This window comes from Columba livia, chromosome W, assembly GCF_036013475.1.
Source record: "Columba livia isolate bColLiv1 breed racing homer chromosome W, bColLiv1.pat.W.v2, whole genome shotgun sequence".
Taxonomy (NCBI): Eukaryota; Metazoa; Chordata; class Aves; order Columbiformes; family Columbidae; genus Columba; species Columba livia.
Genome location: NC_088641.1, coordinates 8,228,108 through 8,255,969, shown reverse-complemented (window position 1 = coordinate 8,255,969; position 27,862 = coordinate 8,228,108). Strand labels below are relative to the sequence as shown.

At 41.9% G+C, this 27,862-nt stretch overlaps 1 protein-coding gene across 1 annotated transcript in view; it reads right to left on the bottom strand.

Annotated features, from left to right (window-relative positions):
• The window catches only part of LOC135577094 (F-BAR domain only protein 2-like), a 131,263-nt gene that overhangs the window by 64,619 nt on the left and 38,782 nt on the right, over positions 1 to 27,862 (bottom strand). Inside the window, exons 9-10 of the mRNA XM_065044791.1 lie at positions 9,588 to 9,632; positions 7,175 to 7,247 (exon numbers count right to left, since the gene is read on the bottom strand). Of these exons, the coding sequence (XP_064900863.1) occupies positions 7,175 to 7,247; positions 9,588 to 9,632 (118 nt within the window). The remainder of the gene's footprint in view (positions 1 to 7,174; positions 7,248 to 9,587; positions 9,633 to 27,862) is intronic.

Genomic DNA, 27,862 nt, shown 5'->3' with positions numbered 1-27,862 from the left:
AAATGGGCTCGCGATCGAGGGGTGGATTTAACTATGGACACTATTTCACAGGTTATTCATGAATGTGAGACTTGCGCCGAAATCAAACAAGCGAAACGGTTAAAGCCTGTATGGTATGGGGGGCGATGGTTAAAGTATAAGTATGGAGAAGCTTGGCAGATTGATTATATTACACTTCCACAAACACGTCAAGGTAAGCGTTATGTACTTACAATGGTGGAAGCAACCACTGGATGGTTGGAAACATATGCCGTACCTCATGCTGCAGCCCGAAATACTATCTTGGGCCTTGAAAAGCAAGTCCTTTGGCGACATGGTACGCCAGAAAGAATTGAATCAGACAATGGTACTCATTTCAAAAACAGTATTATAGACAATTGGGCCAAAGAACATGGTATTGAGTGGGTATATCATATTCCATATCATGCACCAGCCTCTGGGAAAATTGAAAGGTACAATGGTTTGCTAAAAACTACACTAAAGGCACTTGGTGGTGGAACCTTTAAAAATTGGGATTCACATTTAGCAAAAGCCACTTGGTTGGTCAACACCCGGGGATCAACCAATCGAGCCGGGCCTGCCCAATCAGAAATTCTACGGACTGTAGAAGGAGATAAAGTCCCTGTAGTACACATGAAAAACATGTTAGGAAAGGCAGTCTGGGTTACTCCTGCCTCAGGCAAAGGCAAACCAATTCGTGGGATTGTTTTTGCCCAGGGACCTGGCAGCACCTGGTGGGTGATGCTTAAGGATGGAGAAGTTCGGTGTGTACCTCAAGGGGATTTGAGTTTAGGTGAAAATATGCAATACTGAACTGCATAATGTGAATTGCCATGCTAACAGTGTTTAATAAGTGTCTTTCAGATCAAAACAGTGATGACGAAACCAGAGCTAGCTTCTTCGAGTGGCGCCTGACAACTTCTTCGAAGTTGATATCTTTAACCCACAAACAGTGGTCATGAGATGCACTTGTACCATTTTTCCTGCCCTGGGAGACTGTCGTGACAAAATGAACTTAATGAACTTTTTAAAGGATGGTCCACTGATTAATTACTCCTGTGTATATATGTACATATGTATATATATATATAGTAGTAGTGAGTAATTAGATTGTATTGATAGATTGTATTGATAAGGTTTAAGCATTCAGTGAATGGCATATTATAAGGGGTGGAATGTCCTGGTTTTGCTAAAAACAAGTTTCTCTTTTAGTGAATTTGCCTGTCAGCTAAAGCTTCATATTAGCTGCATTTTCCTGGAGAACCAGACACATGTTTTGGTAAACCTAGCAATGGAATGCAAACTTATTGATAAGCACAGATGGACATCTCGCGAGAGGGGCGACGAGAAACAAGTGAGCAAGAAACTGACCAACTGGGTATAACATTCCATTCACGTGAATACTTCATATAAAAGTGGGAGATCACGAGGATCTCGTTTGCTTTCCCTTTTGCCCTTTTCCCTGCTGCTTATGGCCGACATTAGAAGAGGACCTTGCTAGTCGTCCCTGCGAACTGAGGCCTAGCGAGAGACTGAATCCAGCTCCGGTTGGTTGCAGAGTCTAATCCAGGACTTCAGGTGCCGGCTCTGCAGTTGCTGAGACTTTCGAGATTGGTTTTGTATATTTTGTATTATTTTCTCTATTCTTATTAGTAGCATTAGTAAAACATCTTTAATTTTTTCCAACTCTCTTCACTCTGTGCTTCTTTTCCTCCCAATTGCCCCTCCTTAGTGAAAAGGGGGGAGCGGGAGGGGGAAGTGTGGGGGGGGAGAGGGGGTTAACAATACATCTGCCAGGGTTTTATTGTCACCCCGCAATCTTAACCCTCGACACTGGGTTGCAGTGACCACCAGATGGTGGAGTTCAGCATCTTGTGTGGCAGGAACAGAATAGCAAGTAGAATTGCAACCCTGGACTTTAGCAGGGCTAACTTTGGCCTTTTCAAGCAATTGCTGGGGGAAATCCCATGGGCAAGACTGCTTGAAGGAAAAGGGGCCCAAGACAGCTGGATCGCATTCAGAGATTGCTTCTTCCACGCTCAGGATCAGAGCATCCCCACACGTAGGAAGTCAAGGAAGGGAGCCAGGAGGCCTGTGTGGTTGAACAGGGATCTGTTGGGTATGCTCAAGCAGAAGAGGAGAGTTTGCAGGTCATGGAAGCAGGGGCTGGCCACTTGGGAGGAATATAAGGCTGCTGTTAGAGGATGTAGGAAGGCAGCTAGGATAGCCAAGGCCTCCTTAGAGTTGCATCTGGCGAGAGGGGTCAAGGATAGCAAAAAGAACTTCTTCAAATACATAGCAGATAAAACTAATACCAGAGGCAATGTAGGCCCAATGATGAATGGTCAATGATGACTGGTCAGCCTCACTTCTGTCCCTGGGAAAGTAATGGAACGGCTTGTCCTTGGTGCCATCTCAAGGCATATCAAGGATAAGAGGGTTATTAGGGGCAGTCAGCATGGCTTTACCAAGGGTAAGTCATGCTTGACCAACCTCATAGCCTTTTATGAGAATGTAACAAGGTGGATGGATGATGGCAGAGCGGTGGATGTGGTCTACCTTGACTTCAGTAAAGCCTTTGACACAGTCTCCCACAGCATCCTCACAGCTAAGTTGAGGAGGTGTGGTCTAGACAATAGAGTAGTGAGGTGGGTTGCAAACTGGCTTAAGGAGAGAAGCCAGAGAGTGGTAGTCAATGGTGCAGAGTCTAGTTGGAGGCCAGTATCTAGTGGAGTGCCTCAGGGGTCAGTACTGGGGCCAATATTACTCAATATTAACGATTTGGACAAGGAAATTAAGTGTACTATCAGCAAGTTTGCTGCTGACACCAAGCTGGGAGGTGTGGCTGACACGCCAGAAGGCTGTGCTGCCATCCAGCGGGACCTGGACAGGCTGGAGAGTTGGGCGGGGAGTAACCTGATGAAATTTAACAAGGGAAGTGTAGAGTCCTGTATCTGGGCAGGAACAACCCCAGGTTCCAGTATAGGCTGGGGAATGACCTATTAGAGAGCAGTGTAGGGGAAAGGGACCTGGGGGTCCTGGTGGACAGCAGGATGACCATGAGCCAGCACTGTGCACTTGTGGCCAGGAAGGGGTGTATTACAAGGGGGGTGGTTAGTAGATCGAGAGAGGTCCTCCTTCCCCTCTACTCTGCCCTGGTGAGACCCCCATCTAGAAAATTGTGTCCCTTCCTGGGCCCCTCAGTTCAAGAAGGACAGGGAACTGCTGGAGAGAGTCCAGCGTAGGGCAACAAAGATGATTAAGGGAGTGGAGCACCTCCCTTATGAAGAAAGGCTGAGGGAGCTGGGTCTCTTTAGTTTGGAGGAGACTGAGGGGTGACCTTATTAATGTTTATAAATATATAAAGGGTGAGTGCCACGAGGATGGAGCCAGGCTCTTCTCGGTGGCAAACAATGATAGGACAAGTGGTAATGGGATTAAGCTGGAACACAAGAGGTTCCACTTAAATTTGAGTAGAAACTTCTTCTCAGTGAGGGTGACCGAGCACTGGAACAGGATGCCCAGGGAGGTTGTGGAGTCTCCTTCCCTGGAGACATTCAAAACCTGCCTGGACATGTTCCTGTGCGACCTCACCTAGGTGTTCTGCTCCAGCAGGGGGATTGGACTAGATGATCTTTTGAGGTCCCTTCCAATCCCAAACATACTGTGATACTGTGGTACTGTACCTGTAAATCCTATAAATTGTCAATGGTGAATAAAGAAAGCAGTCTAGGCCTAGGTCAGCTCTCTGCTTGGCCAGGCTCTGCGCTCCTTCCTGAACAAAATCTCTGCCTCTGCGTGAATTTCTGTCTGCGTCCTGGTATGCGTCGTTCCTAATCGCCGCAAGATGGTGCCCCGTGTGAGTGTGTGACCCCTGGAGGCTCTTCATCGAGCAGTGTGTTTGGTGGTGACCATGCAATCTGACAGGTGAGTAAATTTTATTTGTGGCCACATTAATCCCTATGGTATAGATAGGGACAAGCAGTCCTCGTTGAACGAGAGAGCTGCGGGATTGCGTTAGTATAGAGCAAGCTGCTTCTCAGGAACATAAATTGTATTTGCAGGTTTTACTGCAGCTATTACTTTCGTCTGCGTATCGTACTTCTGAGAAGCTACTCGCACAAAAGAATTCAGTTCCCAATAGCTTACATATTACTTGGAGATTTGTGTACTCTGCACTATCGCAGTTGCAGTCGGCAGAGCACATACTGCAAAGGCAAACAGGGGAGGATAGACAGAAAAACACAAATGAGCAGGTTGCTAATTATTTGAGTCTTGACAGCACTCATCCTTTTGAGTCAGGCTCTGTAGATATCAAAAAAGAGTCATTTCTATATCCATCATTAATGCCATCACAGCTGTGTAAAGATAAGGCCAGAATTTGTGTGGAGCAGGGTCAGGAGTCTAAAACTCTGCCCTCAGAACCTCCTTTGCCTGATTTTAATGATGCTTATACAGCACTCAGTAACCCCTTCATGACTAAGACAGCAGAACACAAAGGGGTGATGCAAATTGCCGTGAAAAGGCTATGGAGCACGGCGATTTTTCTTTCGCCTTTCCAGTTACTTACAAACCATAACAACCACCAGAACAGGACGGAATACCTGCTTCTGTGTATTGCCTTTCTGAAAATCAAGCAGCTTGTCAGGAATGTGAGTTAATTGTTTTATTGGTTGTTGTTACAGTTGTTTCTTTGTGATATTGCTTGTATAAGTGCACTGTAAGCCTTCTCCCCACTTTTCCCACTCACGCCACAAGCCGCTCCGTGCTTCCCCCTCCTCCCTCCCTCTTCTCATGGTTTTTACTTACGAGATGGGGTCGGGAACAACTGTTTTCAGTCATGTTTTTAAGAAATTAGTACTGGGAGGTGTTTTAGAACATAGGAAAGCACTCAGAAATATGAGGAAGGAAGAACTTGTGAAATATTGTAATTAATGGTGGCTGCTGTATAAGTTCGATGATTAGGAAAAGTGTCCGGAGAATAGAACCTTGAAGTATAACACTTTGTTGTTTCTAAAGCGAGAAGACCAGGACAAAAATAAAACTCTACAAGAGATCATTGAATCATTTCAGACAATTTTACAGGCGGAATGATTTGAACTTCAACAAGCTGGGAGAGAATTAACTGATAACACACAAGTCATAGAAAACTTGCTGAACTTTGCAAGACACTTTTCCTTATTAACCTGTTTTCTTTGTAGGTATCTGTTTAAGCATATTACAGTTTAATAAGTCTTTGTCTGTTATATGGTACAGTAAGTTCATAGACTGTTAAATAATGAGAATCCATGGACTCAAAATGTGCGTTTTGTGATAATACAGAAGATAGTGAGTAATTCAGTTCTTTACTGCGTGAATGTGATGATAAGATTTTGTGTGTGACAGCTGTTACTTTTCTTTCTAGCATGCTAGCTTTATTCCAATATCCAGACTTGCGCAACTGTGTGATAGGCTGTGTCTCATCTCGATGTGCTGGATTTGGCTCTTTTGTATGCACATCAAGTAAAGAATCCTGGTTTTGGGATAACAGTTGTAGCACCCCAGATGAGGCACTAATAAAAGCCTTGCCCGGTCCAGCTTGCTGCGGCGGCGGGGGGGCGGATGCCGATTGGGCTCCAGTGCGCACTGACCTGTTTTGTCAGGGAGACCCAGCGGCACCTCTACCTGGCTGAGCAGTAAGCGGCCCAAAGGTGCAATGCTAAAATCGAGATATTGTCTTGAATAAGTGTAACTGTGATCCATCTGCATATTTGAACTTGGTATTTGGTTTTCATATCTGAGCTCAGCATTTTAATTTGCATATTTATATTTGGTACCAAAAGAATTTTGTTTGGGGAGATAATTACATTAGAGTAATTGCTCGTATTGTTATTTAATAATGTTGAGACCAGAAAATAATTTAAGTAGTTAAACTCTGATTCGCATTGAATTTATGTGTTTGTTGGAAGTATGGGAAAGAAAACTAAATGGTATGATGGATGTGAACTCAGAGGAGGTTGTATTTAAAAGTTGCTAGAATATGACCTGATTTGGATCTAGGAAAATTAAAGTAATCGATTGATAGTTAATATGCTGTTTATTGACATCTGTAAGACATTGCAAAAGGTACATGGGGCTGAGGAATGTAACTATTGCTCAGCTAATTAGAATTGCATATAGAGTGTATTATGGCTGGAATGAAAGGGGAAAACGAAAAAGCAAAATATCCCAGGCCTGTGTTTCAACATAAATTTTAGTCCTATATCAAGCTGCAAGATAAACTTAGCTCCCTGGCAGCTCCCACTTAGCACCAGCAATTGACGCCACCTGCGTGGCCTTGCCTGTATCTAAACTGCAGCAAGAAGGAAAAAAAAAGAAAAACCTGGCTGCCTGCTTTTAAAGTGGTAAAAGGGGGGTTTTCTCTCTCCCCCCACTGCAGCAATGTTGTAATACTGAATGGAGCAGTCTGAGGGTGAAATTTAAAGGCATTCCTAGTGGATCCATTGTTCTAATGAAACTGAGAAATTAAACCAAATATCTTTGAATAGACTTATTTTGTGGTAACTAGTTGTAAAAGACTTCTTAGTAAATTCACTGTGATAGTTTTTGAGATTGTGGGAAAGAAAGAAAGATCATTTTTTGAAACCAATGGAATGCTAAATTTGGAACAAAGTTTTAACAGCTGAATTCTTGTATTTGCCCGAAAGGCCTATATCTCTTTTGGGTTAAGATCTGTTAAGTAAATTGTAATCTCAAATAACGTTTTTTGAGAATTCTGTTTAGTTGCATGTCCTACAAGAAGCTGCTTGGATGGTGCAGATCTGCTTGCTGCAAGTGAGAAATCTCCAAGGAAATTTTGGATGCTGTATTTCCACTACTATGGGCAACCAAAGTATTGGTAAAGCAAACACTACACTGATAGAATTGAAACAGGACTTCAATCCGGTAAGGGTAAACAATATCCAATAAATATGACAGCAAAAATGGAGTTAGAAACTTTGATTAATAAAGTTATGACAACCGTACAAGCTGACTGCATTCGATTGGACTTGCAGATTTGTCTATTTATAGCTACAACATAGAAACAACCTGTGGCTATTGCGGGACAGTATGATGAGAATGCAAACAGGCTGATATACTTGGAATGGATTTTTTTGCCCAATTCTTTCCAGCTTCAAGCTGGAAATATACTTACATAGACACGGTATCTTTTTCTTTTTTCATTATTCCTGATAAACCAAAAGGCTTCCTCTTCCGTGGTTTTATCCCTATGAAACAAACACTTTTCATTTAAAGATCAAAGAGAGAGGAGTATATATTTAGCAATGTCATACACTGGTGCATACCAATGCAATACCTTTTAAATGCTGCCATGATGACTGATAAAAAAATCTAAAAGTGGAGGTAGTTATGGAGCCAAAGTAAGGGAACACAAAAGCAAACTAAGGGAACATTACTACAATATGTTGTTCAGTAACATAATGTGCTGGTTTTGGCTGGGATAGAGTTAAATTTCACAGTAGCTAATATGGGGTGTTTTGGATTTGTGCTGGAAACAGTGTTGATAACACAAGGATGTTTTAGTTACTGCTGAGTAGTGCTTACACAGAGTCAAGGTCTTTTCTGCTCCTCACATCACCCCGCCAGTGAGCAGGCTGGGGGTGCACAAGAAATCGTGAGGGGACACAGGCGGGACAGCTGACCCAAACTAACCAAAGGGATATTCCAGACCATATGACATCATGCTCAGCAATAAAAAACTGGGGGAAGGAGGAGGAAGAGTGGACATTCAGAGTGATAGCATTTGTCTTCCCAAGTCACCATTACACATGATGGAGCCCTGCTTTCCTGGTGATGGCTGAACACCTGCCTGCTGATAGGAAGCAGTGAATGAATTCCATGTTTTGATTTGCTTGAGCATGCAGCTTTTGCTTTCCCTATTAAACTGTCTTTATCTCAACCCATGATTTTTTTCACTTTTACTCTGCTGATTCCCTTCCCCTATCCCATTGTGAGGGGAGTGAGCAAGCGGCTGTATGGGGCTTAGCTGCCTACCAAGGTTAAAACACATCAGCTTTGTACAAAAAAAAAAAAAAGGTTCTATCAACAGATTAATAACATAAGTCTTTATAAAACCGATCAGCATTATACATCCAAATCTCCAAGCTGGGTACACTAGACTGTCACTTATTCTATAGAAGATGGGTACGCTGCAAGTTTTGAGGAAAGGGACTCTGCTTACAGAAACTCAACAGGAGCTATTGCTCCTGAATAGCCAGTGCACTTGGATCAGAAACTGAACCGTACTTCTCTCAGCTACTGCAGTTCAACAGCCTGTTCTTATTTCCCTGCTTGTTCCTGGTAGCTGCAAGCCCCTGTCTCTCCTAAAAATTAGGATCTTGGTCTTGAAAAAACAAGAACATCTACTGGCTTCCAAGCTCATGCTGAGTCCATGATTACCCAGTGCTGTAGCCAGCTCTAATGCTGTCTCCCACTGAGTCTGCAACCATGTTTCTCCTTTGTCTTTTCTTCCCTATTTTTAGCACTGGATATATATTGCTTTAATACAGAAAAAAGGTTTGCTTTCATACCCATTTAATATACTAAAATTAAAATAAATTTAAATATTCTATCAGACTTACTGTCATGTCCTAAATTTTTGCTGTATCAAAGTAGACTGTCAAAGTTTAAACAAAATGACTGAGTGCAAGTATCTGATCCAAGCAGTTTACAGTTTTCTTTTGATGTAAGATACTACCTACAGCAAGCTTTTGAGTAAAATGGTGGAAATAATTTGGTTTCCAAAATTTAACAACTGACAATTTTATCACATAATTAAAAAACCCACTATATTCCCCTTTACAGAAATACATTACAGAGCACATAAGGAATCTCTTCACTTCTAGAAATTTTCGGGGAGAAATAACTCAAAACTTCCTATAAATCAGGTAGCTATAAACTCAGGCATATCTTATAGCTTAATAGAGACAGAGATTGCTCCAAAACCATTTTTTAAATGTTAATCTGGGATTTATTTCCTTTCTGTCCTTTATGCAGCCCAAAACAATGACAAATGGAATATGAGGGTAGTTTCTGAATATGGATTTTAAATCTCAGCTGCAATCTTGCCAACTTAGTTGTTGGCTGCTATAGCTATACTGTCGACTTCTCTGTCCCAAAACTAAATAAAACAGTTCTTAACCACTTAAAACAATCTCCTAAGCAAAATAAGCTACACCAACAAAGGAAGGCCTTGTGACCATAACACTATATTAGCTTTGGTATAACTAACATGGCAACAGTGGAAAGAGCCCGGGCCATGTTTTGACACTGTAAATTAAGTTACACAGTAATAACTGAAACAAATCCAAACCACTGCAAAGACAGGGTCTTAGTCAAAGTATATTTATAAGAAACATTAAAATTCTCTGCCCATTATGCATTAGGCTTATAAAGTATTGGTGGTCGTTTCTCAAAATAAAACCAACTTTTTGGTCTATTGGAATACATTAAAACTATACAAATTCACATATGAATTTCCTTCTCTCCTCAGTTTCAGGTCCTATCCACAGGATTTTTAGATAAACAGCTATTCTACAACAACTCACCTTCAACTGCACTGGATGTGTTACATTCTTCAAATTCAATAGGGCCTTAAAGAAATGACAGTTAAGATAAACATTAGGTTAAATTTAATCTCAAATGAAGGTCAACCCCTAAGATATTTTAACAGCTGTTAATATTTCTTGAAAATACTAAATAATCTAATTAAAACTGTAGGTGGCAACTGAAAATCATAATTACTCTGCCAATGGTCAAACAGATTGCAAAATCATACATGTACAGCAAATCATTAAATATTTTCACTCTTTCATACAGAAAAAAATAAAATAATGGTGCACACTGTCTAAATACAGTTTACTTGCCTACGCAATAACGTAACAACCACATGAAACATTTCTAATTTGTTTCACCTTCTCATTTAAAATTGCATCCATAATATAGCGTAAGGCTTTCAATTTATCATCTTTGAATATACAAGAGTTATGTAAAGAAAAATCAAAGGAAAAAAGCATAGCTATAGCCCTAATTTTAGATTCCCACTTTTTCTATCTCTGTATTGTTATTTGGTTGGTGAAAAAGTAATTGAGGTTTTGGACCGTGAATTTTAAATCATTATAACTAGGCTCAAACACATCTTTATCAATCAAAATAGGAACCATTATAATCAACACAGTTTTGCAAATGATAAATAAGTTGTTTTTTTTTTTTTCCTGTAGCATAAAAATCCATGCTTCAGGATTCAACGAACTCTTGGAAAGCATTTTCTGCATCCTACTGGTTGTGGAAGCATTTTCCCTGCAAAAAGTTGTCAAGATGCTTGAAGAAGTGGTAGTTGGTTGGAGAGAGGTCAGGTGAATACGGCAGATGAGTCCAAACTTCATAGCCCAATTTGTTCCACTTTTGAAGTGTTAGTTGTGCAATGCGTGGTTGGGCATTGTCATGGAGAAGAATTTGTCCCTTTCTGTTGACCAATGCCGGCTGCAGGTATTGCAGTTTTCAGTGCATGTCATCGATTTGTTAAGCTGGGATTCAGAAAGCTCTAGTGCATCAGACTGGCATCAGACCACCAAACAGTGACCGTGACCTCTTTTTGATGCAAATTTGGCTTTGGGAAGTGCTTTGGAGGTTCTTCTAGGTCCAACCATTGACCTGGTTCATCGCTGGTTGTCATATAAAATCCACTTTTTGCTGCACGTCACAATTCGATCAAGAAATGGTTCATTGTTGTTGCATAGAATAAGAGAAGACAACAATTCAAAATGACAAATTTTTTTAATTTTTGGTCAGCTTGTGAGGCACCCACTTGTGCTTTTTCGCCTTTCCGATTTACTTCAAATGCTGAATGACCATAGAATGGTTGTCATTGAGTTATTCGGCAACTTCTCGTGTAGTCATAAGAGGATCAGCTTCTATGATTGCTCTCAGTTGGCCATTGTCAACTTCCAATGGCCGGCCACTATGCTCCACATCTTCAAGGCTCTCGTCTCCTTAGCGAAACTTCTGGAATTACCACTGCACTGTATGTTCATTAGCAGTTCCTGGGCCAAATGCATTGTTGATTTTGCAAGTTGTCTCTGCTACTTTATGACCCATTTTGAACTCGAATAAGAAAATTGCTCAAATTTGTTTTTGGCCTAACATCATTTCCATAGTCTAAAATAAATATAAAATTAACAGCAAGTAATAAGTCAGTAGCAAAAAACCCCACCAAACATAAAGGCAGAAAAGTGCATTAAAATGATGTATAACATAACCACATTTATTTAAGAATGTATTCCAATATCAAATGGCAAATTTCAACAATGCAAAAACCACAATTCCTTTTGCACCAACTTAATAACATAGCTGTGAAACTTAAGGGAGTCATTTCCTGGCTTCACTACACTAGAATATATAACATATATAATTACCCCCAGGTAATTATAGACCGGTCAGCCTCACCTCTGTCTCTGGGAAAGTAATGGAACAGCTTATCCTTGGTGCCATCTCAAGGCATATCAAGGATAAGAGGGTTATTAGGGGCAGTCAGCATGGCTTTACCAAGGGTAAGTCATGCTTGACCAACCTCATAGCCTTTTATGAGAATGTAACAAGGTGGATGGATGATGGCAGAGCGGTGGATGTGGTCTACCTTGACTTCAGTAAAGCCTTTGACACAGTCTCCCACAGCATCCTCACAGCTAAGTTGAGGAGGTGTGGTCTAGACAATAGAGTAGTGAGGTGGGTTGCAAACTGGCTTAAGGAGAGAAGCCAGAGAGTGGTAGTCAATGGTGCGGAGTCTAGTTGGAGGCCAGTATCTAGTGGAGTGCCTCAGGGGTCAGTACTGGGGCCAATATTACTCAATATATTCATTAACGATTTAGACGAGGGAATAGAGTGTACTATCAGCAATTTTGCTGATGACACTAAGCTGGGAGGGGTGGCTGACACGCCAGAAGGCTGTGCTGCCATCCAGCAAGACCTGGACAGGCTGGAGAGCTGGGCGGGGAATAACCTAATGAAATTTAACAAGGGGAAGTGTAGAGTCCTGCATCTGGGCAGGAACAACCCCAGGTTCCAGTATAGGTTGGGAAATTACATATTAGAGAGCAGTGTAGTGGAAAGGGACCTGGGGGTCCTGGTGGACAACAGGATGACCATGAGCCAGCACTGTGCCCTTGTGGCCAGGAAGGCCAATGGCATCCTGGGGTGTATTAGAAGGGGAGTGGCTAGTAGATCGAGAGAGGTCCTCCTTCCCCTCTACTCTGCCCTGGTGAGACCCCCATCTTGAATATTGTGTCCCTTTCTGGGCCCCTCAGTTCAAGAAGGACAGGGAACTGCTGGAGAGGGTCCAGCGTAGGGCAACCAAGATGATTAAGCGAGTAGAGCACCTCCTTTATGAAGAAAGGCTGAGGGAGCTGGGTCTCTTTAGTTTGGAGGAGACTGAGGGGTGACCTTATTAATGTTTATAAATATATAAAGGGTGAGTGCCACGAGAATGGAGCCAGGCTCTTCTCGGTAGCAAACAATGATAGGACAAGGGGTAATGGGATCAAGCTGGAACACAAGAGGTTCCGCTTAAATTTGAGTAGAAACTTCTTCTCAGTGAGGGTGACAGAGCATTGGAACAGGCTGCCCAGGGAGGTTGTGGAGTCTCCTTCTCTGGAGACATTCAAAACCTGCCTGGACATGTTCCTGTGCGACCTCACCTAGGCGTTCCTGCTCCAGCAGGGGGATTGGACTAGATGATCTTTTGAGGTCCCTTCCAATCCCAAACATACTGTGATACTGTGATACTGTGAATAATGTACAGAGACTGGGTAGAAATCAGAAGAGATCACTCCTTTAACACTAAAACTTAAGAAAACTTAATGAACTGCACTTGGACTGAAATAGAATCTTATACAGAATCTGATTGTATTCAAGGAGATTTATTGGTATTCATTGTAGCATTAATATTAGCCTGTTTTCTTTGTAGGTATCTGTTTAAACATGTATTACAGTTACATAAGTCTTTTCTTTGCCTGTTATATGATAAGTTCACAGACTGTTAAATCAGGAGAATCCATGGACTCAAAATGTACATTTTATGACGATACAGATGATCATGCAGATAGCTAACAAGACCAATTGCTGGATATTCACACATTTCCTGGAAAATTAAAATAAAAGGGTTATATGAGAAATACTCCTTCCTATTAATATATCTTGGGACCACTCTTGGGAAAACACTTCATTTGAATGTTGATCAATCTAAAAGAATCACGACTGAGAGGAGATTTAGAAACATACTACCATCTTGCATGAGGTATAGAACAACAATACCTCTTATGGATTTCAAGAAGTTTGGACATGATTGATTTCCTGGATTCCTGATTTATGGACATGGATTAAGAAATTTATTGCAATTTTTGTATTAGCAGTTGTTATATTTTTATGTTTGTATGTTATGTTGCAATGTGTGATCAAGTGTTGTGTTGCAGTCACTAAAAGAGTTTAGAAAAGGTGAGACATTTGATATAGAGATGCATACAAATAAGTCTCATGGGGGGAATTGTCATTACCACTTAAAAGAATGAATCCTGTCTGCAATTGCTAACCTAAAGATATGTAAATCCTTTCAGTTTTAGGTCAGTCTGACAAAGATAAGAGTGACTTGTAAAACACCTAATCAGAGAGATTGACCTTGCAGCTTCAGACATTTTGAAACCCGCCCAATTAGCTGAGTCTTGCTTTAATATATATATATCTCAAGACTGTTGGATAAAGTGTCCTTTAGCTGAATATTGCTCATTATACGCTAAAATGATTATGTAACAAATAGGCAAATGTGTAACCAATTGGCTCTTTAGCATGTGAATGTAGAGATAAGATTTTGTATATAATAGCTGTTACTTTTCTTTCTGGCATGCTGGCTTTATTCCAGCATCCAGGCTTTCACAACTCTGTAATAGGCAATATCGTGTCTCTGTGTGCTACAATTTGGGGTTGTTTTGCACATTGGGTGACAGAACCCTTTTTCTGGGACAACACCATCATTAAAGAATTTGGAATGCTTTCTTAAGAAATTTCCCTGTACTGTCCACTGTACTTGTGCATCTGTGAGTAAAAACATCTGCACTATCATTGAAAAAAAACAAACACAAACCAAACAAAAAACCCACACACAAACAAAAGCCACACACACACACACAAAACTCAAAAAGCTTTGTTCTCTGAACCAGCAATATAATCTATCTTTCTGCTTCCTTAATCATTAGATGATACAGTCAAAAACTCCTAGTGGTTCGGCATTAATGGAGACTGCCAAACAGATGTAATATATAGATGCAAGTCAAAGCATGCATACTCATGTGCTGTATCAGAATAACTTTCATAACAGCTACACGGAGATTTTAATGTAGATGCACTACCTCTTCACTATGAGGCAGAAAAGTTTTCTTAACAGACATGCTCAATGATTGAAGTATAGGCAAAGGGTTAACTCCAACAAGTATTTCAGCTCAAGACCTGGAAGATTAACTTAAATGCACTGATAGTATTATTTATAGAACCTCATGCTGCATAGTCTAACCACCAAAATTTCTGAAGCAAGTACACAGATTCACTGTCCATTGCAATGTGTAAAGAAAGAAAAGCAGTTGTTTCACATTTAAGAGGTACTGCTGATGATGGGGACTGAATTTATTCCCTGAAGTAGTCTCTAAAGTCCCTGCCATATCATAGCCCAAAAAGGACCATCTAGATCAGAGGTGTTAAATTCATTTTAATCAGGAGCTACATCAGCCTTGCGATTGCCTTCAAAGGGCCAAATGTAATTTTAGGACTGTATACATGTAGGAGTAGTTACATGTATACAGTCCTAAAATTACATTTGGCCCTACATTTTTTGCCACACTGCAATAACAACAACAATAATAATAACAATCTGTAATACTACAGCCAAAGCATTGAGATTTTCCTTTGTTCTTTTTCTCATAAAAGACAAGAAAACAATGTGAACTGAGAAGGAAGCTTTTCTCAAGCTTTCATATGAACACAAAATAAAAGCAAATATTAGAACTAAATCAGGACTATGAAAATCTAAAATACTTACCCAGATAAGTGTCTTAAAATGTAAAAAGTAATAGCTGAGATCTAGTCCAACCCTTACAAAAGTCTCTGAATTAATGTTCTCTTGTGTTAAGCATGGATAGTTTCAGGTTCAAGATAACTTTTTTACAGTCCAGTTATACTGAGCTCTGGAATGGTGACTCTATGGCTTAAATATCTCAAATATCTGTTCATAGACTTGAAAGAAGTATTTGATACTGTACACACACAGGATAGAAAAAATAATATAATGTGTAAATTAAGATTAGCCTTTATAACAGAAAGAGATATGGATATCTGTGGAGAGTTTTTGGCTGTGTGCTATGAACAAGCCAGCGCTTGATGTGGCTGTGGTGCAGGCTAGCACCTGCACGGAGGTTTTTCCTAGAGACACCAAAGACTGAAAGGAAGTAAACAGAAGCTGGTCTGCCCTCAACCCAGGTTGCAGGAGGGGCACTGTCATCCCTGCGCGTGAACAGCTCGTGGACAGTGCCCTGCAGCTAATCACCATAGGCAGGGGGACGTGTGACTGCAGAGAGTAACCAATCGTTGCCTGTGTTTGTGGCGTGGCCACTAAGCAAAGAGTATATAAGGGTTGTTAAAACGTGTATTGGGGGACATTGATATTCAGTGTTGTTAAGAGTTCATTAAAGGGTATTGATGTTAAATTCATATTGAATTAGACTCATTACTCTTGCCAGCCCACCCGTCTGTGCTCAAAGAGGTCCTGCCAGCAATTTTGCATTCTCCACATCATACGTCAGATATCTAGTGGGATTTCAGTCACTTAAGGTTACATACCTAGCTATCAGGATGCTAATGAAAGTTTAGTATTCTACAAAGGAAGTGGGCCTCAAAAATTAGTGAGCTCCTCTAATTGTATATAAACATTCCCACAAAGTATCATCCTTAAAACATTTTCCAAGGCAAGCAGCTGCATTTCACAGCATTCCATCAGTCAGGATAGATATGGACATGAAAGAAAGGCAAATGGATGATGGTTTTATAGACACATTGAAGCAGACAGCTGCTATTTTACAAGACACTGAAGCAAATAAATCAGAAGTGGAGCAGTTGTTAGGCTTCTGAAATTGAGGAAAGCTTTGGTTTGCCAGGGCCTGCTATGATAAAACAAGGGGTAATGGTTTTAAACTAAAGGAGGGGAGATTCAGGCTAGACATGAGGAAGAAATTTTTTATGAGAGTGGGAAACACTGGCCCAGGTTGCCCAGAGAGGTGGTAGATTTGCCATTCCTGGAAACATTCCAGACCAGGCTGGACAGGGCTCCGAGCAACCTGATCTACTTGAAGATGTCCCTGCTCAATGCAGGGGGGTTGGACTAGCTGACCTTTGAAGGTCCCTTCCAACCCAAACTATTCTATGATTCTATGATTTTTATTAACTACACTTAATTTTGAATAACTGGAAACAGTCAGGCACTCAAAAAAATTTCTGCCCTTCCTCCTCATTCCAAGGAATCATTTTACACACATGCATGCATGGCTATGAACATATCTGTTTCAAGGAAAAGCTTTTATAAAAATTCCATAGATCTGTACTTGTAGTTACAAATAAAACAAAAAAAAACATATTCTTGTTTTTGATAAAAACAAATTTTGCCTCTCTGAGCGTTAATCATGCATGAAAGGAGGACAATTTTTTAAAAAACTGCATATACTTCACATGCTCCTTCAAATGGAAAAGCTTTGCATGCTTGGCTCAGTGCCAGTTGACAGCTCAGCTGGATATCAATGCCCTTTCTGATTCTCCCCCTTGCAGCATGTCACTTCTGAATTGTTTCTGCAGTAGAAAGTTTATTCAGCCTTTCTCTCAGTTTCAGTGGACCAACCACCATTCTGCTATTTAATCATAGAATGTCCTGAGTTGGAAGGGACCCACAAGGATCATCGAGTCCATCTCCTGTCCCTGCATATGGCAACCCCAAATTCACACCATGTGTCTGAGAGCATTATCCAAATGCTTCCTGAATACTGCCAGGCTTGGGGCTGTGACTCCCTTCCTTGGGAGCGTGTTCCAGTGCTCCACCAACCTCTGAGTGAAGAATCTTTTCCTAATGTCCAACCTAAACCTCCCCTGGCACATCTTCCTGCCATTCCCTCAGGTCCTATCATTGGTTGCCAGAGAGAAGAGATCAGTGCCTGCCCCTTCTCCCGTTGTGAGGAAGCTGTAGACCATGATGAGGTCTCCCCTCAGTCTCCTCTTCTCCAGGCTGAAAATAGTATCATATCATAGTGGAACAGGTCATTTTTCTGACAGCACAAAGGTCAGACAGCAATTCCTAATGAACAGCTTGATACAAGTGGAATTTTGATTGTTTTAGCCTCAATTAATTCTGCTGCCAAAACAAATGACTGTTTTTAGTGTTTAGATGTTAAGTTGTATCACAAAGGTCAATTTAGTAAGTACACAAACATACAAAATTGTTTTCTTTTTATCATCTGATCCTGTTTCATGTTTAACCTGGGTGGGGGAGGGGGGGAAGTGTTTAATCCTCAGAAATAACAATGAAAGAAATGTTATTAAGGATTACCACAAAATCTCCCTTCCCCCCAATTATGCCCAAAGAGCTACTTGCAGTCCAAGGCAGTATAGGTTTGCCCTTGTGTGGTGGGTTGACCCCTTGCTGGATGCCAGGTGCCCACCAAAGCTGCTCTATCACTCCCCTACTCAGCTGGACAGGAGAGAGGAAAATACAATGAAAGGCTCAAGATAAGGACAAGGAGAGATCATTCACTAATTAGCGACAAAACAGACTCGACTCAGGGAAAATTAATTTAATTTATTACCAACCAAATGAGAAAAGGATAATGAGAAATAAAACCAAACCTTAAAACACCTTCTTCCCACCCCTCCCTTCTTCTCAGGCTGAACTTCACTCCTGACTTCTCCACCTCCTCCCTCCAGGCACTGCAGGGGGACAGAGAATGGGGTTGCAGTCAGTTCCTAACACTTCGTTTTTGCTGCTCCTTCCTCCTCACGCTCTTCCCCTGGTCCAGTGTGGGGTCCCTCCCATGGGAGACAGTCCTTCATGAACTGATCCAGCGTGGGTCCTTTCCATGGGGTGCAGTCCTTCAGGAACAGACTGCTCCAGTGTGGGTCCCCCATGAGGTCACAGGTCCTGTCAGCAAACCTGCTCCAGCATGGGCTCCTCTCCACAGGCCACAGGTCCTGCCAAGAGGCTGCTCCAGTGCGGGCTTCCCATGGGGTCACAGCTTCCTTCAGGGACCCTCCGGTGTGGGGTCCTCCACAGGCTGCAGGTGGATATCTGCTCCACCACGGACCTCCATGGGCTGCAGGGGGACAACCTGCCTTACCATGGTCTTCACCGTGGGCTGCAGGGGAATCTCTGCTCTGGCACCTGGAACATGTCCTCCACCTCCTTCTTCACTGACCCTGGTGTCTGCAGAGTTTTTTCCTCACATATTCTCACTCCTCACTCCTAGCTGCAATTGCTGTTGCGCAGTAACTTTTCCCCCTTCTTAAATATGTTATCCCAGAGGTGCTATCGCTGTTGCCAATTGGCTCAGCTTTGGCCATCTTGGAGCTGGCTGGCATTGGCTCTATTTGACATAAGGGAAGCTTCTAGCAGCCTCTCACAGAAGCTACCTCTGTAACCCCCCCCACTAACAAAACCTTGCCATAGAAGCCCAATATACCTTGAAAAATGTTTCACCATTTAAAGACATAAAATATGCATAATATTATTTTTTTGATCCTAGCATCTGACACTAAAAACATCTGAACACCATCAGGTAAATGTGCCAGTATTCTAGTCAGTGGCTGCAAAAAGGACAAACATATGTGACAAGACTCTGACTTTCCACTCCTGCCTGATCTTTCTGAACAACGCTATCAAAAATGATATAGAACTACACCGTCCTCTAGACTGTATCAACTATAACAGTAAAAAAGAGAGTCACCCAGTGAAACTAAATTCCCAAGGCTTAGAAAGAAGTTTAATGCTAGTAACAGCATTTCTTATACCATTTTTATAGAAATCCCCCTTCCTCCAAAAAGAGCAACCAATAGAGAAAATTCTTCAAAACAAATCCATTTCAACATTACACAAAGAATTTTAATTACAAATACCATTAATAAAAGACAGGAATTTAAAATGTTATTGTTATGGTTAAAACTGGGCTTAGGTATAAAGAATGCAAGTCTAAGAATCATTTAAGTCAAGCACCAGACAAAAAACTGTATGTGTTAAACACATATACCTGTAAGAAAGCATCAAGAAATTTCCATTTTAAGCTTTTTGTTAATATTTAACAATTTCACACGTATGAAGTCAGACTGTTAGCTAAACAAGATGGAAAATGTCTGTGTACTAGCTCAATTAGCTACTGCTTCCTCTTTTCCTACCCCCATACTATTCAGGCAACAGGTCAAGGGGTACCCCACTATACTTTCCATTGCCAAAATGCAGGCACCTTGATATCTACCATTTAAAACAGAATTACTGATGCAGAAGGCCATGCAGGTGATCTACGACAACTAAGATGACAACAAAAAGATATTGAAGACAAAGCAGACAAGATACTGCACTTCCTGAGAACCATCATGAACATACAAAGTCAAATGGCTCCTTTTCAAACTGGCAACCTGTTGCGAGTAGGGTCCCCCAGGGATAGATATTGGGCCAAACATTGTTAAACATCTTCATAAGTGCTCTGGATGATGGGATCAAGTGTACTCTGATGAAGTTTGCCCATGACACCCAAATGAGTGGGGAAGTAGACACTTCAGAAGGGAGAGCCACCCTACAGGAAGACCTGGATAGGCTGGAAGAGTGGACTAACAAGAGCCTCATGAAGTTCAACAAGGACAAGTGTTAGGTCTTGTCCCTCAACCACTGGCATGCCATCCCCAGGTTTATGTGGGAACGGCAGGATGTGCGGTTCCAGCTAAAGAGCCTTGGGACAGGTTATACAGAAGTTATACAGGAACATGAGTTAATTGTTTTACTGGTTGTTGTTACAGTTGTTTTTTTGTGGTATTGTTTGTGTAAGTGCACTGTAAACCTTCTCCCTCCACTTCTCTCACTTGTGCTGCAAGCTGCTCCATGCTTCCCCCTTGTCCTTCCCTCTTCTCATGGTTTTTACTTATGAGATGGGGTTGGAAATGACTGTTTTCAGTCGTGTTCCTGAGAAATTGGTATTGGGAGGTGTTTTAAAACATAGGAAAGCACTTGGAAACATGAGAAAAGAGGATCTTGTGAAATATTGTAGTCAATGGTGGCTGCTGTGTAAGTAAGTTAGATGATTGGGAAAAGTGGCTGGAGAATAGAACCTTGAAGTATAATACTTTGTTGCAATTAATGCCATTTCTTAAGCGAGAAGAGCAGGACAAAAATAAATCTCTACAGGAGATCATTAAATCATTGCAGACAGTTTTACAGGCAGAACAGTTTGAATTACAACAAGCTGAAAGAGAATTAATTGATAACAAACAAGTCACAAAAAACTTGCAGACCACTCTGTGAGATACTTTTCATTATTAATCTGTTTCTTTGTAGGTATCTGTTTAAATGCATTACAATTTCGTAAGTTTTTGCCTATTATATGGTACAGTAAGTTCACAGACTTAAATGACAAGAATCCATTGACTCAAACTGTACATTTTCTGATGATATGAAGACTATGAGTAATTTAGTTATTTACTGCGTGAATGTGATGATAAGATTCTGTGTGTGATAGCTGTTACTGTTCTTTCTAGCATGCTAGCTTTATTCCAGCATTCAGACTTGAGTAACTCTGTGATAGGCTGTGTCTCATCTCAGTGTACTAAATTTAGCTCTTTTGAATGCACACCGGATAAAGAATCCTGCTTTTGGGTAACAGTTGTAGCACACCAGATGAGATGCTAATAAAAGCCTTGCCCAGTCCAGCTTGCAAAGAACGGCAGGGGGCAGGTGCCAACTGGGCTCCAGTGTGCACTGACCTGTTTTGTCAGGGAGACCCAGGGGTACCTCTACCTGGCTGAACAGTAAGCGGCCCAAAGGTGCAATGCTAAAATCGAGATATTGTCTTGAATTAGTGTAATTGTGATCCATTTGCATATTTGAACTTGGTGTTTGGTTTGCATATCTGAGCTCAGTATTTTAGTTTATATATATATATTTGGTACCAAAATAATTTTGTTTGGGGAGATAATTACAAAATGGGAACTGCTTCCACTACTAAAGTACCACCTTGCTCCTCCTTAGGATGCATCCTAACACATTAGAGTAACTTTGTGGGGGAATCCTCAGATAAAAGAAAACTTGAAATTATATTGTAGTCAATTGTGGCTTGAATGTGGGATTCTGGGTTATAGTGCTGTATTGCAATTAATGTTGTTCTGCAGAACTTTGGAAAAGATGGGATGAAGTACAGTACTGTAAGTTAATTTGCTCTTAGTGTTATCTAATAATTTTGAGAGCAGAAAATAATTTAAGTTGTTAAAATCTGATTCGCATTGAATTTATGTGCTAGTTGGAGATATGGGAAAGAAAACTAAATGCTATGATGGATGTGAGCTTGGAAGAGGTTGTATTTAAAAGTTGCTAGAATATGAACTGATTTTGATCTAGAAAAATGAAAATAATAGATTAATGTTTAATATGCTGTTTATTGATATTGATATGCAACAGGTAAATGGGGCTGAGGAATGTAACTATTGCTCAGCTAACTGGAATTTCATATAAAGTGTATTATAGCAGGAATGAAATAGGTAAATAAAAAAGCAAAATATCCCAGGCCTGTGCTGTACAGCTTGAACATAAATTTCAGGCCTGTGTCAAGCTGCAAGATAAACTGAGCTCATTGTAACCGAGGAGTCTGCCAAGGGCTGGCAGCTCCCACTTGGTACCAGCAATTACACCACCTGCATGGCCTTGCCTGAATCTAAACTGCAGCGAGAAAGAAAGAAAAAAAAAAAAAAAAAAAGAAAGAAAAAACCAGAAAAGCCTGGCTGCCGGCTGCTAAAGCAGCGAAAGGGGTCTTTATTTCCCCCCCTGCCGCAGTGATGTTGCTGCTAGAGAACTGTAATACTGAATGAAGGAATGTGAGGATGAAACTTAAAGGCATCCCCAGTGGATATGTAGTACTAATGATGCTGTGAAATTAAACCAAAAATCTTTTAACAGACCTATTCTGTGGTAATTAGTTGTAAGAGACTTCTTAGTAAAATCACTGTGCTAGTTCTTGAGGTCATGGTAAAGACAGAAAGACAGAGTAAGAAAGGAAAGAAAGGAAAGAAAGGAAAGAAAGGAAGGAAGGAAGGAAGGAAGGAAGGAAGGAAGGAAGGAAGGAAGGAAGGAAGGAAGGAAGAAAGGAAGAAAGGAAGAAAGGAAGAAAGGAAGAAAGAAAGAAAGAAAGGCCATTTTTTGAAACCAACGGAAGGCCAAATTTGGAACAAAGTTTTAATGCATGAATACTTGTATATGCCAGAAAGGCCTAAACCTCTCTTAGGTCAAGATTTGTTAAGTAAATTGTAATCTCAAATAACATTTTCTGAGAATTCTGTTTAGTTGCATGTCCCACAAGAAGGTACTTGGAAGGTGCAGATCTGTTTGCTGCAAGCGAGAAATCTCCAAGGAAATTTTGGATGCTGTGTTTCCACTAGTTTGGGCAGCCAAAGTATCTGGTAAAGCCAACACTACACTGATAGAACTGAAACAGGGCTTCAGTCCAGTAAGGAAAAAAAATATCCAATAAACATGAAAGCCAAAATGGGGTTAGAGACTTTGATGAACAAATTTATGACAACCTTACAGGCTGATTGCATTCCATTGGACTTGCAGATTTGTCTATTTATAGTTACAACACAAAAACAACCTGTGGATGTTGTGGGACAGTATGATGAGAATGCAAACAGACTGATATACTTGGAATGGATTTTTTTTTTTTTTTTTGCTAAATTCTTTCCATAAAACTATTATTCAGCTTCTAGAATTGATTGTTACTCTGATCAAAAAACACAGAGAGTGGATTCAGGTCTTAATAGGCCATGATTCTTCTGTCATATATGTACCATTTGTGAAATCTGATTTTGATTTTTTTTAATTCACAATCTATGTCCTTGCAAATTGCACTAGCCAATTTTCTTAACAGCTTAGCTTTTGGCATGTCTAAGTGCAAATTGCTGCAGAATCTGGATGTCTTTGACATCAGGCCACAGACCATACTTGTATTTGGTCCGATCCCACATGCTCACAGTTTTTTTTATGGATCGAGGATATCTCAAAGCTTTAGTGGTCTGGCGTGAAGATAATGATTGGCATCATTCTGTTAAAAGTATTGATAGCTCAACCCAATTAGTAGAACTTCGTGCAGCTTTACATTACTTAGTTTTTTAAGGAGGAACCTCTAAATTTGATTCGTGATTCTGAGTACGTAGTCAAGGTCCTACATCACATCTCCTCTCTCACAACAGCAGCTCTTTGAAATGTTTGTATCATTGCAAACTGCATTACACCTTCACAGACACCCACTGTTTGTTACTCATATACACTCTCATACAACTTGACCAGGTCCCATAACAGAAGGAAATGCAGTTGCAGACTCTTACACTGTAGCTACAGTCCGCTTCCAGTCTGCCAGGGCTACACATGCTTTCTTCCATCAAAATGCTGCTGCTTTAAAAAAGATGTTATTAAAATAAAAAAGGGGGAATATGATGCCTCAGGAACAATTAGACAATGAAACATATATTTGAATCGTACTATGCCTCCCTCCTCTATCAAAACAGTGGAAAAACACTTCTGTGCTCTAGATTTACTGTCCCAGAGACCAAAGGTTTTGCAAAATAGTCAAAGGCAAGGGCCTGTAGAGTTAATCACCTGGGGAAGGGGATATGCATGTGTTCTTCTTTCAACAGGACTGAAGTGGCTTCCTGTGAAATACGTTAAACCTTACTATGAGTTGGAAAAACACGGCACAGAACCTAATGCCAGAGATACAGTGTTTGTCCCTGCAGCAGAGGGCAACAAAGAAACAGAAGAGACCAACGGAAAAGGCCAGTGATGTTACCTGGGGGCAGCTGAAGAAGTTACAGCAAAATGCAAGTACTATGATGGCAGCCGCAGGCGCCCCCTCACTCCAGTTAACACCTCCTTAGCCTATTTGGCTATCATCTCCTGCAACAAAGCAGTAAGGTTTTGTTTTGTGATGATCACTTTCGGCATGATTCCAACTGTAGAGGGAAAGCATACATATTTGGCTTACATCATGGATCCACTTCTTTTTAGACCTATAACATGGTGGGAACCTGAAGTTCCTCTCTCTAACAATGAAACACACTGGGTAGGTGGTGCATGGACACCACCAAAAGGTAAGTTGCTGGAAACAAGGACTGGATTAAATTTAATGAAACGCAACAGTGTTTTGTTGAGATCACTCCTGTATGTGCTTCTAACAAGCCAATTAACAACTGTTTAATGATGTCATTAAAGTTTCACCTGTTTTATCAACAATGAGAGGACAGAGGGGTAGTTCAAGGTAATTTAACTTTTATTTCCATTCTGGGTCTTAATGTGTAAGGTATCTAAAGTAACCACAGAAGATGTTTTGAATTTGTACCGGGACCCCGGTAAATTAGAGGCACTGGCATATCAGAATGGCACAGATTTACATTATTTGGACTGGAGACTAATTGGTGAAAAAACGTTCAATGTATTTGTTTTCCTTATCAGGATGACTAACCAGTCTCCTCCAATATTGGTTAATAACTGTAGTTGTTGTAATTTGTATTATTCTATTCTATTGTACGTTTATTTGTAATGATGTATAAAAGGAAAATGACATGTAAGGTATGATGATCCACAGTGGGCATTCAAACTCACCAACAGAATGCCCCCTTTTGACTTTGGAAGCAAGAGGTGACTGCATCACAACTCCAAAGTAGCCTGTCAGATGACTGTGGTCACAGGGTGGATTGTATCACAGTATCACAGTATCACAGCATCACAGTATGTTTGGGATTGGAAGGGACCTCAAAAGATCATCTAGTCCAATCCCCATGCTGGAGCAGGAACGCCTAGGTGAGGTCACACAGGAACATGTCCAGGCGGGTTATGAATGTCTCCAGAGAAGGAGACTCCACAACCTCCCTGGGCAGCCTGTTCCAATGCTCTGTCACCCTCACTGAGAAGAAGTTTCTTCTCAAATTTAAGCGGAACCTCTTGTGTTCCAGCTTGATCCCATTACCCCTTGTCCTATCATTGTTTACCACCGAGAAGAGCCTGGCTCCATCCTCATGGCACTCACCCTTTATATATTTATAAACATTGATAAGGTCCCCCCTTAGTCTCCTCTTCTCCAAACTAAAGAGACCCAGCTCCCTCAGCCTTTCTTCATAAGGGAGGTGCTCCACTCCCTTAATCATCTTCGCTGCCCTACGCTGGACCCTCTCCAGCAGTTCCCTGTCCTTCTGGAACTGAGGGGCCCAGAACTGGACACAATATTCCAGATGTGGTCTCACCAGGGCGGAGTAGAGGGGAAGGAGGACCTCTTTCGATCTACTAACCACCCCCCTTGTAATACACCCCAGGATGCCATTGGCCTTCCTGGCCACAAGGGCACAGTGCTGGCTCATGGTCATCCTGTTGTCCACCAGGACCCCCAGGTCCCTTTCCCCTACACTGCTCTCTAATATGTAATTTCCCAACCTATACTGGAACCTGGGGTTGTTCCTGCCCAGATGCAGGACTCTACACTTGCCCTTGTTAAATTTCATTAGGTTATTCCCCGCCCAGCTCTCCAGCCTGTCCAGGTCCCGCTGGATGGCAGCACAGCCTTCTGGCGTGTCAGCCACCCCTCCCAGCTTAGTGTCATCAGCAAAATTGCTGATAGTACACTCTATTCCCTCGTCTAAATCGTTAATGAATATATTGAGTAATATTGGCCCCAGTACTGACCCCTGAGGCACTCCACTAGATACTGGCCTCCAACTAGACTCCGCACCATTGACTACCACTCTCTGGCTTCTCTCCTTAAGCCAGTTTGCAACCCACCTCACTACTCTATTGTCTAGACCACACCTCCTCAACTTAGCTGTGAGGATGCTGTGGGAGACTGTGTCAAAGGCTTTACTGAAGTCAAGGTAGACCACATCCACTGCTCTGCCATCATCCATCCATCTTGTTACATTCTCATAAAAGGCTATGAGGTTGGTCAAGCATGACCTACCCTTGGTGAAGCAATGCTGACTGCCGCTAATAACCCTCTTATCCTTGATATGCCTTGAGATGGCACCAAGGATAAGCTGTTCCATTACTTTCCCAGGGACAGAGGTGAGGCTGACCGGTCTATAATTACCCGGGTCCTCCTTCTTGCCCTTTTTGAAGACTGGAGTGACATTTGCTTTCCTCCAATCCTCGGGCACCTCTCCCATTTCCCAAGACTTGGCAAAGATGATGGAGAGCGGTCCAGCAATGACCTCAGCCAGCTCCCTCAGCACCCGCGGATGCATCCCATCTGGACCCATGGATTTATGGATGTCCAGACTATTTAATTGCTCCCTAACCCAGTCCTCATCAACTAAAGCAAACTCCTCCATTGACCTGGCTTCATCCGGGGTCTCAGGGGTACAGGGCTCCCCAGGAAAGCCTCCAGCAGAGTAGACAGAGACAAAGAAGGCATTCAGTAATTCTGCCTTCTCTGTATCTTCTGCCACCAGAGCACCCACCCCATCCATCAGTGGGCCTACATTGCCTCTGGTATTAGTTTTATCTGCTATGTATTTGAAAAAGTTCTTTTTGCTGTCCTTGACCCCTCTCGCCAGCTGTAATTCTAAGGAGGCCTTGGCTATCCTAGCTGCCTTCCTACATCCTCTAACAGCAGCCTTATATTCTTCCCAAGCGGCCAGCCCCTTCTTCCACGACCTGTAAACTCTCCTCTTCTGCTTGAGCATACCCAACAGATCCCTATTCAACCACGCAGGCCTCCTGGCTCCCTTCCTTGACTTCCTATGTGTGGGGATGCTCTGATCCTGAGCGTGGAAGAAGCAATCTCTGAATGCGATCCAGCTATCTTGGGCCCCTTTTCCTTCAAGCAGTCTTGCCCATGGGATTTCCCCCAGCAATTGCTTGAAAAGGCCGAAGTTAGCCCTGCTAAAGTCCAGGGTTGCAATTCTACTTGCTATTCTGTTCCTGCCACCCAAGATGCTGAACTCCACCATCTCGTGGTCACTGCAACCCAGGCAGCCCTCAACCTTTACTGCTTCGACCAGACCCTCCTTGTTAGTGAGGATGAGATCCAGCAGTGCACCTCTCCTAGTCGGCTCCTCCACCATCTGCATGAGGAAGTTATCATCAATGCACTGGAGGAACCTCCTGGACTGTGGCTGGCTGGCTGAATGGTCCTTCCAGCAAACATCAGGGAAGTTAAAATCCCCCACAACAACCAGGGCCTGTGACTGTGAGGCCACTCTCAACTGCCCATAGAAGGCCTCATCAACTTCCTCAGCCTGATCTGGTGGCCTGTAACAGACGCCCACAACAGTGTCACCCCTGCCAGCCTGCCCCTTGATCCTGACCCATACACTCTCAACTCGCTCGTCATCCACTCCTGGGCAGAATTTAGTACATTGTAGTTGCTCTCTCACATAGAGAGCAACTCCACCACCACGCCTGGCTGGCCTGTCTTTCCTGAAAAGGGCATAGCCATCCATGACCACGTTCCAGTCATGTGAACTGTCCCACCATGTTTCCGTTATTGCCACCAGATCATAATCTCCTGACCGA